The sequence below is a fragment of the Cicer arietinum genome, chromosome 3 (assembly GCF_000331145.2).
Source record: "Cicer arietinum cultivar CDC Frontier isolate Library 1 chromosome 3, Cicar.CDCFrontier_v2.0, whole genome shotgun sequence".
Taxonomy (NCBI): domain Eukaryota; kingdom Viridiplantae; phylum Streptophyta; class Magnoliopsida; order Fabales; family Fabaceae; genus Cicer; species Cicer arietinum.
This window is the reverse complement of record NC_021162.2, coordinates 4,857,520-4,872,405: the sequence shown is the minus strand read 5'-3', so window position 1 is coordinate 4,872,405 and position 14,886 is coordinate 4,857,520. Positions and strand designations below refer to the sequence as shown.

Here is a 14,886-nt window from a genome sequence, read left to right as displayed (position 1 = left end):
CGATCTCCTTGACACCGGCGACCGTCGCACTGGTAAGACCCACCACACTCCATTTCATATTGATTACCACCATAATTCAAGGTTCATAAAAGTGAATTAATTTCAAAGTAGGAAACATTGATGAATTTTTTGTAGGCCTTAGAAATGATAATATGTGATTGTTATTTGATATGATTGAAGAAAAAAGAATAGACTTAATTGTAGTTTTGGTCTCATATTTTAGTTGAATGACGAAAATAGTTTATCTATTTTATTTCTATCTAGTTTTGGTATCTCAAACAGAATTTTGATCTAAAATTTGGTCTACAATTATTGCATTACAAGATCTTGAGACATGTTATGACTTAAATAAGCGAACAAAAATGACACTTTATCAAATTTTGGTCAAAAATTCTGTTTCGAGAGACCAAAATTGAAGAGAAATAAAATGGAAGACTATTTTCGTGATTCAGTTAAAATAGAAGAATCAAAATTGTAATTAAGACAAAATAATTTATCTATATAGTCATAAACATTTTGATCGTCTAATTAAAATCAAATAATCTAAATTTCAAATTTAATATTAGAATTTAATTTTATATACCATTAATATGTTTGTGCCGGTGTAAAGTGACATTTCACCTAATCTAAATCAACATCAATTGACTACGTTCACTAATTTTAATAACTACTTCTAACACTATTATGATTATTAGTTGATGTGAGTCCTAATTTCCTAAACTTAATTGCCAATATATTGAAAAGTGACAAAGATGGACCAATGCTTTGGTGGTCCTAAGTTCTTCACATAATAATTTATGTAGTGACCATACCAGCACTGGCTGTAAGTGCACACTAGCCACACATATTGTACTTGTAGCACTCGCATAGGTACAAAAATATCATAATTGAAACTTCTGCTACGTGTATGACAATTTTGGTGCCCGATCAAATCTTTTCAGATAAAATGACGAGATTTGAGATAATTTAAATGATGTGATATATTATTTTATGTAGTATTATCTAGATGGATTAGGGAGTTTTTATGATTAATTCAACTCACATGAGCTTAATTTGTTTTTGAAAGTGTAAACTATTATGCCAATTAATGGTTAATTGTTAGGTCCTTAAATATAATTCAATTAAAAAATATCGATATTATTAAATTAAATATTTTGTTTTGGATTTAAATATGAAACTTCACCGTTATGTAAATTATTTATAATGATTTTTACCACTTCTGAAGAAAAAAATTAATTTAATTATTACATCTATATATTCTAACTTTATTGACTCAACCACCGTTCTACTTTAGTCTTTCTAAAAAATTTATTCATTTTGGTCTCCCTAAAATACATAAAAACTAACTGTGTTTTTAGTTCATGTTGACAACTAAAACAACAATTTTGTTCAAATATACGGAATAAAAATAAATAAAATACTACAAGCAAAAGTAAAAATGTCTTCAATTTCATCTTTTCATATTTTTTCTCTCAACACAACAATTTTTAAGAGAAATAGATTCTGGTAATTGGGAGTTCCGACTATGAGATAACTAAAATTGAATTGAAGATTATTTCAGTTAGAATTTAAATTTTTCTAAACTAATTTGTTTATGATTAAAACTGATTAACCACTTATTTATTTTTGCATATACAAGTCCATAAAGTTAGTTTTCTAATGGTATGTATTAATAATTTGTTTATGTGTTGTTCAGCGAAGGACTCTCTTGAATTTATAATCCAGTGGCTAGATAGATTCCCACGTTATAAGAATCGGGAACTTTATATTACAGGAGAGAGCTACGCAGGACATTATGTCCCTCAATTAGCTAAAGAAATCATGACCTACAACATAAAAGCCAAGCAACTCATCAATCTCAAGGGAATAATGGTAAATATATACACTCTATTTAAAATGATTTTTGTTTAAATATATTTAAGTAAAATTAAGTTTGAATAATAAATTTTAGACTCAATACCACCCGTTGTTCCTTAACTTAATTTCAGTTAACGTTTTACTCCTTTATCTTTTTTTTTCTTTATGATTTGGTCTTTTATTTTAATTTTAAGTGACAATTAGATATTTTATGTTTTAAAATGTCAAAAATATTATCTTTTTTTTTTTTACAAAAATTATTCAAAATAAACTCAATATAACACAAATTTCATCAAATTTGTAACGCAAATCTTCAAATAAATTAAACTCATATTTTCATACTTTATTTGACGTTGTTAGGGATAAAGGACTAAACTGTAACTGAAATTAAGTTAAGGGACCACAGATGATATTTAGCCTAAATTTTATTATAAAATTCACGTTTGATTTCAAATATCACAAATTATAACATTAAATGATAATTAATTTTTGAGACAAAATTATTTGTATTATGATATAACTCAAATATGTCAAAAATCAATATTACATATCTAGAATTTATTTTGGCTCCTCCTAAAGTAGAACATGACATAATTTTTGGTGTATTTATCAAAAGTAAACTCATATATATACTACCATGATGGTGACGTAGCTTATGGTAAATGTAGGTTGGGAATGCAGTGACGGACAACTATTATGATAATTTGGGCACAGTGACGTACTGGTGGAGCCATGCTATGATCTCCGATCAAACATATAGACAACTCATTAGCACTTGTGATTTTCATCATCAAAAGGAATCCGATGAATGTGAGTCTCTATATAGTTATGCCATGGATCAAGAATTTGGTAACATTGATCAGTACAATATCTATGCTCCTCCATGTAACAATTCTGATGGTAGTTTGTCCAGTACTCGCCACGCCATTCGCTTGCCCCACCTGCCCAATTTGGTAATTTCTCTTTCTCATATTTTGTCTTCTCTTTCATATGTTTTTTTATTTCTCTATCTCATATGTTAGTTTTTTTAATTTGAATTTAAAAACTCATTAATTCTCGGAATTTGAATTAGTTCACTCAATAACTAACCTGATAGTACTCTTAGTTTAAGGATTATTAGTTTTATTATTAATTAATTTTCTCAAAGATTCTCATTTTGCAATGCAAAGAGTATAAAAATGCTAAAACAATTAAAGATATTTGAAATAGATTCTCAGTTTAACCTTTTGACGTTTCTAATTAATTTTCGTAATCGTTTTAGTGAATATTTAATGTAAAGCATCTGATCATAAATCAACAATTGATATTGATTATTATGTATAACTGCTAGATATTACTATTGCAGGGAATCTAAGTCTAAGAAATAATATCATGAGTCGAGATAGAAACACTCTTTTCGTCACTCTCTTTTCAACACTAAGTGTCTTATTGAGTGAAATGCATGTTAGTCCCACTACTATATGTGGAAACTATTTTTAAAATGGTGGGACCCATTAGATATTTCACCCATTAAGAGAGTGAATGTTGAAAATAGGATGACAAAGAGACTATTGTTCACACTACTCATCTTATCATTATTCATTTGTATCTTATCTATCTTATATTAATATTAGTTACTATTACTCTTGAATGAAATATAAACAAAAAAATATCTAAAAAATTTATGTCTTAATTTTTAACTAAATACACCAACTTTTTAAATACTATTTTTACTTATATTTTACTTCAGATTAGTCGTGCAATACAATAAGTAAATTTTAGTCAAATATACATTTTACCTTCAAAATAGATGTAATGAATGAATCTCTTAAATCTTAAACTATAGTACTATTTAATATGAGATGAATTGAGTACTCGTATTATCAAAGCATAAGTAATATATGCCACATTAATTTTGAATAAAGTGGTCTTATTGTATAGATTAATTTGTCTCATGGAAATAAATTTTGTTTAATTCTTAATTAGGCTTTTAAGAAATTGGCTGGTTATGATCCATGTACGGAAAAGTATGCAGAGGTTTACTACAATAGGCCAGATGTTCAAAAAGCACTTCATGCTAACACAACAGGCATTTCTTATAAGTGGACTGCTTGCAGGTGAGCTTTTAATGTCACAAAGTTTAGGTTATTATATATAGAGTGGTAATTTATTTAACAAATTAAAGATTGGTTGATAATTAATTAAGTTGCTTTTCATTTGATGCAGTGAAGTTTTGAATAGAAATTGGAATGATACAGATGTATCTGTTCTTCCAATTTATAGAGAGTTGATAGCTCATGGAGTCAGAGTTTGGGTGTTCAGGTTGGTTTTCAAATGCTTATGTAATTTCCTCTTTTGTATCTTTAGTATCTACTAGAAAAAATAAAATTAATGGGGCAAAATAAAAAATGAAAAATATAAACTATGTTTCTAATTATGTCGCAAACTCTGTTTCTTAGTGTAAGAGTTAAACAAGTTTGAGATTTATTTCATTTTTTATGTTGAATCTTACGGCTTACATCGTATGTTCGTATGACCAAAAGATATTTGTTTAATAATAATCATTTTCTCACGAGCTTAAGTTTATATTTCACAAGTTTATAGGATTTTTTATATGTTATTTTAAATGGCGTTTAAATTTATAAAATTTAATATTTTGTCTTATATTTACTTTCATTATATTAATTGAAAAAATGTAAAATTAACTAATAATATCATTTCATGTCATTTTATACTTGTTAATTAATTCAACTGTTAATTTTATCGAATACTTCAAATTCAACTTGATAATTTATCTGCTATCTACAATTAGCTAGCTTATCACGTTTTCGTTTTAAACTCATTTGTTATTATCTATTGTGTCATTAATCTGCTATTTTTAACTTACCAAACATAACTATCTCTAATTTTTGTAAGAAATTCATTTTTTCTAATGTGAAAAATGATAAAGAAGATGGTAGTAACTAGCTAGTCAAGTATTGTTTTAGTTACTAGTTAGTAGTGTATATGATGAAATTCATATTTTCATATTATTTAATTAATTATGTTTGGCACTTGTGTTAATTCAGTGGGGATGTAGACTCAGTGGTTCCAGTTACAGCAACAAGATATGCCCTTGCACAACTTAAGTTGGCAACTAAAATACCATGGTATCCTTGGTATGTCAAAAATCAGGTGAGTGCAATTTAATATTGCTCATCCTCTACCTACCGTATCCTCAAAAAAACAAATTAGTGAAGAAAATTTAGTGAGAAAAAAATTGATTTTTTTTCAATTTGATACTAAATTTATGGAAGAGAAAATTAAAAAGAAATTTCTTTTTTCATCGTTAATTTTATTTTTCTAGTAAAATTAAAATATTTTATCAAAAAGTATTCAATCAATAGATTTTTTTTTTATAAATGAGATGATATAATTATCATTAAAAATTTCCAACGAACTATATAATATTTAGTTGGATTTAATAGATGTATTAAGATTTAAGGATAATTAATTAGTAGATTTAATAGACAATGTATCACTTTGTCGGAAAAAAAAGTGTAGCACTTGATGTGGATTTAAGTGAACATTTTATATAAATGATTTTTTTTCTTCAGACAGACAAAATTATTATTAATTAAACTTATATTAATGATTATTATATGATTGTATATGAATTGAAGGTAAATTCTTTATGACCTTTAAGTTTTGTTGGGTTTCGGTATCCAAAGATAAAATCAATATAATATTGTATTTTAAAAAATTAATCAAATATCATAAATAAAAATTCTACCATATCTATATATAAAGAATAATTATTAAATGTGTTATGAGATAATGAAACAACGATTAAATAGTTAAACAATAAATTTTTTATTGAATTTAATAGAATAGTTCAACTCATCACGGTATATTAAAAAATAAAAATTTAATATATAATTGATTAAATAAATAATTATCTAATATGCAAAATAATAAAATATAAAAAAAATTTATATTACATTGAATGATTAAATATTTGGTATTTTTTTCAACAAAAGTTTAAGATACCAAATTGTTCATCTTTAAACTATTATAATTTAATGTTACAATATCAAACATTTACCACCAAGTTGAGCTAGTAGCTTAGAGTTAAACCTAAATTATATAAATGGAACATTTATTTTACATCTTAAAAGTATACAAATGAATTCAATTGAATTTTTACATATACACACATTAAAGGAATTGTTTGTTTTTTGTGTGTAGGTTGGAGGATGGACAGAGGTGTATGAAGGGCTAACATTTGCAACAGTGAGAGGGGCAGGTCATGAAGTCCCACTGTTCAAGCCTAGAGCTGCCCTTCAATTATTCAAATCATTCCTTGCAGGAAAGCCTCTTCCAAAAGTCCTAAAATAGGAAAACAAGAAGAGGTTAATTGGAAAATGTGGGGGGAAAAAAAAGGAAAGAATGAAAAAAAGGAGTTAAGAGGAAAGTCCAATTAATAGGTCCTAATTAATTAATTAATTAATTAATTTCTGTTGTATTATTACTTATTGTTCTGAACCAAACTTTTATGCCATTTTTAGTTGTCAACAAATTAACTAGCTAGAAGGGTTGGTGGAGTCAAAAAGCAATAGTCTCTTCTAAATTGTGAAAATGTTTTTCTACTCATATATATATACTTTCCTCATTTGGTATTATGGGTAAATGTTAAAAATTTGATATTTTATAACTCTAGCATAGATTTTGAATTGACATTTCTGATTTCACAAACAATCACAACTAGAATAGTTCATGATGTGGGGTCCAAATTAAATTGTTCCAAAAGCATGATGTTGATTGTGGTTCTAGATGTATTCGGGTCAATGCATTTGCAATTTGATACAAATTAAACAATTTAATTAATTTTGTATGTAAAAGAGAAATTATGAGTTACTTTAAGAAATTATTCTTTATTAATATTATGAGAAAGAAATTAATAAAATTAGAAGAATAAAGAATAATAAAAATGAAAAGTATTATAAAAAAAATATTACATTTCTAAATACACAAGAACCATACGAAAGGAGGCAATATTGTCACATGTTCGTTTCTCTATTTTATTAATTTGTCACATTATAATTTTTTAGTTATAAATTAGAATGATTGACTAAAATTATCAAATTTTGAAATAGAAATATTTATTTTGTGAATCGATAAAAATAGAACGATTAAAACTGTAATTAAAATTAAATTTATCATATTATCATTTTTTTAGTTTCAAAATCGGATAGAGTAATCAAAATTTTTGAATTTTAAAATAGAATAAGTAATTTTATGAATTAATGCAAATAAAATAACTAAAACCATAATTAAACTGAATATTTATTGTAACGTTTTTAGTGGAGTGACTGTACTAATCATACTGGATAGTGTTGTGAGAACTTTGGGTAAGAGACATGGACATAGGTAGAGTTTTTGCTACAAAAGATTTTTTGAAGGTGGCTGCTTTAGATTTACTCGCCAACTGAAAGGAAGTAAGTAACACAATCACAATAAGGGCTTCAAACTTTACGAGCTTAATTGAAAATTGATATTTACCCAAATGAGATTGGGTGTAGGAGAAGGAAACAAATAAACTTAAAACAATTAAACTTTAATACTTACCCAACAAATATAGTCCATTTAATTTTAGTAAATGAAATATGTGAACTATTGGATTTTGAAAAAAAGTTGGATGGATCGGATCCATCCATATTTTTAAATGGATAGATTAGATTCAATCCATTAAAATTTACAATTTTCTTTCCACACCCCTCAATTTTTTTTTAAATCCAAAATACCCAAACTACCCTTTCCTCTATATTCACTTAACCACTCATTTTCTATCTTCATCATCTTCATCTTCATTACCTACCAACTTCAATCTTCTTCAATATTCTTCAATCATTTTGATACATTTCATGTTCAATAATCTTTAATCATTTTGAACATCTTCATCATTATAGTGATTCAAATCAACTAGGTATGTATTTTGTTGTGTTTTATAGCTGATATTTTTTTTCCAAATCTGGGTTTCGTACGTGAACTTAGTTCATGTACGTCTACGTGAACCGAATTTACGTACTTGATGAAATTATGAAAATTTTGATTCTACGTGAATTAGGTTTACGTAAACGTACGTCAATTAAGTTTGCGTACATCAATGGAGTTTTAAAATTCATATTATGAACTGAGATAACGTAGGTGTACGTGAACTGAGTTCACGTAGCATACATGTGAATTGAATTCACGTATAGGATGAAAATTTGTAGAAGCTCAGTCATACGTGAACTGAGTTCACGTATGTTCACTTGAATTCAATTCACGTATGTGATACGTGAACTGAGTTCACGTACACTTACGTTTTCTCAGTTCACGTAAAGGTGATAAAATTTGAATTTTTTGTTTTTGTTTTTGTTTTTGTTTATTGTGTTTAGGAGTTAAGAATTTTTATGTTGTTATATTTATGTAATTTATTGGATGTAGTTAAATGAATGAAGGGGGGGACAACAGTGACGCAATGTATGAAGGTTTGGAACCTGATTTTGAAGAAATGTATGATGATTTGGATCCTGATTTTGAAGAAATGTGTGATGATGTGGAACCTAATTTTGACGCTATGAATGACGGAGTTGAACTTGTTATGATTGATTTGACTGATGTGTTTACCACCGGCATGATGTTTGATACACGAGATGAATTATTAAAATGGGCTAGAAATGTTGGAAGGGAAAATGGAATTGTTGTTGTGATTTTTAATTCTGAAACTACGACAGCACAACCAAGAACAAAGACAAAATTAATTCTTGGTTGTGAAAGAAGTGGTCAATATAGACCTTGGAAGAATCCTAATCTTACGAGAAGTACTTGGACTAGAAAATGTGATTGTCCATTTAGATTGAGAGGAACACGATGTTGATCATGGATGGTATTTGCATGTAATATGTGGTCTCCATAACCACAAATTGGCCAAAAAAACTGACCGATCACTCTTTCTTAGGCCGATTGTCTCAAGATGAGAAAAATGTACTTGGTGATATGCCAAAGAACTTTGTAAAACCAAAAAACATTTTAATGACATTGAGGGATCATAACGTTGAAAGTTTGACGATAATAAAACAAGTTTACAATGCACGTGAAGCATATCGTTCATCACTTAGAGGTAATAGAACAGAAATGCAACATCTTTTGACATTGATGGAACACGACAAATACGTTTATAGATATAGGAAGGTAGAGAGTTCAGATGAGTTGAAGGACATATTTTGGGCCCATCCAGACGCTATCACTCTTGTAAATAATTTTCACATAATATTGATTATGGATAGCACTTACAAGACTTGTAGGTATCGAATGCCATTACTTGAGATTATTGGTGTTACATCTACTGAAATGACATTTTGTGTGGGATTTGCATAGATGTCATAGTGAAAAAGTTTGAAGAACTTGATGTACCTGACAAAATTTCACTTAAAGGTAAATTACGAGAGATCGCGTATCCATCGACTACGTCGACGTTTCCACCGGTTGCCAAGGTTAAAACAAAAGGTGCATCAAAAAAAGACAAAAGTAAGGTATCAAAAAGAGATAAATCAACCAAGCGTGATCCATCTTGGTGGGAGTATGTGGATGCAAGTGTTCGATGTAGTGGTACAAATGCATGTAGCACTATAGATACCAGTAAAGTAGAAAAGCTCGCACCTCGACCATCAGTCCAAAATCTCACACCTCGACAATCAATTAGAAAAGTTCAACAACCAAGAGTTCTCCTCTTCAAAGATTGGTTGTCAGTTGAAATTCATAAATTCATAGATGACATTATTGATGTCGGTGATGATGATAATTGTGGATATCGTGCAGTTGCAGCTTTACTTAGAATGAGTGAGAATTGTTGGGCATTCATCTATCAACAGTGTGTGATAGAGCTTCAAGAGTTCATGTCTCATTACGAGATACTATTTGATGGAGAAAATTATGTTCGACAACTTATACACAATGTGTATGTTGAGCAAGTTGCATTGAAGGATAATTGGATGACACTTTCAGAAATGGGATATGTGATTGTTTCGAAGTTTAACTTGGTTGTCGTCGCATTATCACTTAACCAGTCGCAAACATATTTTCTACTTCGAAGTCCACCACCAACATCTATGTCAGATCATCGTGTGATTGTTATTGCATTTTTTAACAACTGTCATTTTGTACAGGTATTAATTGTCATATTAAATTGTTATTGATAATTCAGTTTATAATTGTTATTGATTTATAATTGTTATGTAATTTAACAGGTTTACTTATAGTCATATTCCCCTATACCACCAACAAGTAATTTGTAAAAAAATTATTGCAATGAAGAAGCACGACAATGAGAATTTATTTACAGGGATCGCATGCAACATTGGTTGCAGATATTTCCAGAAACTATAAATGAAGTTATTGTAAATTGAATTGTTGAATTCAAATATAATGAATATCCAAAATATTGTATGAATTATGTAAACTATAAGTTTTTGATGAAGACAAAGATCAACCATTATGGTCAAAGCAACAACCTCAAAAAGAAGTTCAAATATCTTTATTAATAAAGCTTCAAAGCCAAATATTAAATGTTAAAATGTAAAGGTATATGATACAAATCAATACTTCAATTACATGAGAACAAGTCATATTTACATATGCATATAAGGTTATTTCAAAAATCAAAATAGCATTAACAAAGTCTTAAAACTAATATTTTTGACAATATACCTCTCCTTATTCTTATTCAAATAATATTGTATGAACTGTTGAAGTTGTAAACTGAATTGTTTAATTAATATGGTCGAAATCCAAAATAGATATCCAATATATCCAAAACATCTGAAATCCAGAATAAATATCTAAAATACATATCCAAAATAAATATCCAAAATAAATATCCAAAATAAATATCCAAAGTAGATATCCTAAGTCTGTCTATGTCTCCTGCGATATGGCACTACATGAGTCTAATCTCTACCACCACCCCTCTGAGATTGCAATATCAAAATTAATTCATTCACGAGTGTGATGCCATCAGGTAATACCAGCTGTAGACCAAGAAGCTCCTCTGCAATTTGTATTGTTCGACGCTGCATTAAAAAATACATTAATTAATTCCATGACTATTTAATTTAATAAAGTTATAAATTAAATTTAAATGAATTTACCGTTGTTTCTTCTGAAGCATTATCATCAATGGCATGTTATGCAACCAAAGGTGCTAGATAGACTGGTTCTCTACGAATGATATATGGATGAGAAATCCGACGAAACCAATCCATGTACTCAATTGCGCAGTCCGCAAGTCTGTGTACAACTGCCCCAACGTCAACTACATGTACAACGTATTGCGTAAACATATCCATATACATCAATAATACTAAGAAGCATGCTTCCACAAAGGATCTTCTTCTTCTTCTTCATAGTTATATATACCTCTATCAATTATCAGCAAATCCACACAAGCCAACTATCATCCTCAGTAAGGTGGCCTTCCATGAGCAGCCCAAGCAAGAGCTGCCTCATGTCCAAAGCAAGAGCTGCCTCATGTCCCTTCTGCCTAATATCCTTCATTCAAAATTTCTCTTTAAGATTCATTCATTCATTCTAGTATGTATGGCTTCCATTTTTCTTATGCCCATTATGAACTTGCAAGAATAACAATTCAATTTTTGGGAACCAATTGATGGAACTGACATAAATTTAGTTAGGAGTTTTGTAATTAGAACAAATTAAAACAGCAAGGCTTGTTCACATGTCATTCATCACAAACTTTTCTGTAACTCAATTTATACATACATACAAACATTTCTAGGCTAGTCTCTACAGCAGTCACTTATCAGAACTCAAAACAGTGGTGCGAGAACAGAATGGTGGTTCAAGAAATTACCAGTGGTGCGAGAACGGTGAGAACGACGGTGAGTGCAGCTCGGGTTCGACGGCGCGACTGGTTCGACGGCGAGTGCAGCTCCGGTTCGACGGCGAGTGCGCGACTGGTTTGACGGCGCGACTGGTTCGACGGTGAGTGCAGCTGGTTGATAGACGGCGAGAATGGTGAGAACGACCGTTTTAAGTGAGAACGGCGAGAAGGAGAAGACAGCGATTGGGGCTCAGATTGGGGCTCAGATTAGGGCTTAGATTGGGTGAAAGAGACAACAGTTTTGAGTTTTAGGTGTTTTGATAAGAAAGGGTTTAGTTGGAACTTGGTACTCATTTAGGTTTTGGCTCTATTAATTTTTGTTTTGGCTCCATTAAAATTTGTTTTTGCCTCCATTGAAAAATTTTGGATTTTATCTCAATTTAATTTTTTTTACCTCCTTTGAAAAAATTAAGATTTTGGCTCTATTGAAATTGGGTGCATTAAAAAAATTTGGATTTTGCCTCCATTAAATTTTTTTTTGACTTAAATCGTGAAAGTTTTGTACAATTTTATTTTCACAAACAATTAATATTTTGGCTCCTTTAAAAAATATATATTTTTCAATTTTGATGTCTATAACCACAAATTTAGGTGTGTAACTATAACAATTAGTGACAAATTTATGTCACTGAAGGTATAAGACACCTATACCAACAAAAATTAATTTATCTGTGGGGATAGATTGTCTATACCTACAGTTTTTAATTTTGTCATTATAAGCTTCTGTAGGTATATGTCTGTTTTCTTGTAGTGTCAAGAATTTGCCTACACATTACTAAATTTGTTTGGGTCTAGGGATGACAATTTGATTCAAGTATCAATTTTTCATTCAATTCGTCCACTATCTAATATAAATTTTACAATTTTGCTTCCCACACCCGTCAATTTACTTCCCACACCCTTCAATTTACTTCCCACACCCCTCAATTTTTAAAACCCGAAATACCCAAACTACCATTCCCTCTATATTCACTTAATACCTTCATCTTCTAACTTCATCATCTTCATCTTCAGTAACCTAATACCTTCATCTTCATCTTTATTAACCTAATACCTTCATCTTCAATCATCTACATTCTTGAATCAAGTAAGCAATCTTCAACACCATCTTCAATCAAGTAAGCAATGGTGTTTTCGTTTTCTGGGTTTAACTCTATGGGTTTTGAATGTTCATGAATGAGTTTTGAATGTTCATCAATGGTTCTGGGTTTGATGTTGTGTTTATGGGTTTGATGTATAATGATGGAGTTCAGATATGTGAAGTGAAATCAAGTAAGTGAACTGAGAAACCGTATGTGTACGTGAACTCAGTTCACGTAAGTTGATGGAGTTCATGTACGTGAACTCAGATCACGTAGGTAGACGTGAACTCAGTTCACGTAGGTTGATGGAGTTCACGTACGCGAACTCAGTTCACGTAGGTTGATGGAGTTCACGTACGCGAACTCAGTTCACGTAGGTTGATGAAGTTCACATACGTGAACTCAGTTCACGTATGGGTTGATGCTTGCCCCTGTTCTGTTTTATGTTATATTGCTATGTTGTTTTGATAATGATTATGATTTCTTTATGCAGAAATGGTGCGGACAATGTTTACTGATAGAGAGGGTCGTGTTATACTCGACCAAGGGACTGATAGAGAGGGTCGTGTTAGACCAACCGCTTCTGCACGGGCTCACCGTGCTCAGCGTGAATTGCGTGGACAGCGAAGATTATGGAATCAACAAGCAGAACATGCACAACCAGAACAGGTGCAAGCAGATGAGGCCCAACCTGAAGAGGTCCAAGCGGATGAGGCCCAACCTGAAGCAGATGACGGATATCCTGGTGGTCTGGTTGACATGTCTGTCCTAAGGACATATGGGGATCATGTTGCAACACGACTATGGGACGACGTGGTAAATTTCTGAATCAAATTAAATATTAAATATTTGCTTAATGTGTTTGAACTTATATTTGTTCGGTTAATTTATTTCAGGATCATAGAGAGTTAAGGGTTTTTAGCAATGGCAAAAAATTAAAAGAAGTTGTCATTGAAAATCAAGAGGTTGAGGAACTTGTTAAAAGTTATGGTTTATATACATTGCTAAAATGCAGCTATGAGATGATCGACAAAGGTGTAATTTCTGTCTTTGTCGAGAGATGGTATCGCGACACCAACAGCTTTCATCTTCCAATTGGGGAGATGACCATTATTTTGGACGATGTCTCTTTGCTGCTGCATATACCCATCACCGGTGCATTCTTCAGCGTTAATATATTTAACAAGAATGACGCTACAAAATTGTTGGGTGAGCTTCTTGGGGTGAGTCTGGCTGCTGCATATGTTGAGTTTAACTTGACGCGAACAACCACTGTTCAGTACAGTTGGTTGCTTGACGTATACCATCAGCGATGTGGCTGCGAGGGAATTTCATTTATTTTTGGTGGGTTGCACCTTGTTCAGCGACAAGAGTGCCTTCACAGTGAGTGTTGTCTACCTTGAATGTTTCAGATACCTTAACTCATGTCGGGGATATGCATGGGGTGCTGCTGCGCTTGCTTACCTATACGACAATCTTCGAGAAGCGAGTATGCATCAGACTAGAACAATATCAGGGTATCTTGTTGAGACAAAATCTCTCTCAATTGGTTTTAATGATAACAAAATTAATTAAAAGATTATGATTGTGCTTAATGACTAATCTGTGCTTTTGAGTGTATTTATATAAGAAAACAGGTTATCATTCATTAAGGAAAAAGAAGAAAATTCTGAGTTAAATGCTAAGTATGAAAATGCCGAGGATGGCCTCACGAGCTGGTGAAACTGCAGTTCTGCATCCTTGCAGATTTGAATTCATTAAACAAATGCATAATAGTATTAAAGAATGAATTATTTGAATTCATTCAACAAGGGCATAATAGTATTAAAGAATGAATTGTTTGATTCATTTAATAAAAGCAAAATACTATTAAAAATGTTTAAAGAAAGGTCTTTGAAGAAAAGTAGCAAAAATACAAGAGAAAGGTACGAGGAATGATGATACTAGCATGTGCCTATAGTCAATATCTTGAAAAGCTTTCCAAGACTTTATGAAAGCAACTCATCATGTCATAGGCAAAAAGGCTATATGTACCATTATGTGATT

General features: G+C 30.6%; 2 protein-coding genes across 2 annotated transcripts in view; both read left to right on the top strand.

Annotated features, from left to right (window-relative positions):
- Positions 1-6,497, top strand: part of LOC101503453 (serine carboxypeptidase-like 25) — an 11,307-nt gene extending 4,810 nt beyond the window's left edge. Inside the window, exons 3-9 of the mRNA XM_073366709.1 lie at positions 1-32; positions 1,697-1,872; positions 2,526-2,810; positions 3,823-3,953; positions 4,063-4,158; positions 4,905-5,010; positions 6,064-6,497. The exon at positions 1-32 is cut by the window's left edge and continues 8 nt beyond it. Of these exons, the coding sequence (XP_073222810.1) occupies positions 1-32; positions 1,697-1,872; positions 2,526-2,810; positions 3,823-3,953; positions 4,063-4,158; positions 4,905-5,010; positions 6,064-6,213 (976 nt within the window). The 3' untranslated portion in view covers positions 6,214-6,497. The remainder of the gene's footprint in view (positions 33-1,696; positions 1,873-2,525; positions 2,811-3,822; positions 3,954-4,062; positions 4,159-4,904; positions 5,011-6,063) is intronic.
- A 2,497-nt stretch (positions 6,498-8,994) lies between these two features.
- On the top strand, positions 8,995-10,118 carry LOC140919631 (uncharacterized). Its single transcript, XM_073366227.1, has 3 exons — positions 8,995-9,193; positions 9,238-10,025; positions 10,107-10,118. Exons 1-3 carry the CDS (start codon positions 8,995-8,997, stop codon positions 10,116-10,118), a joined length of 999 nt encoding a protein of 332 aa, XP_073222328.1.
- The last annotated feature ends 4,768 nt before the right edge of the window (positions 10,119-14,886 follow it).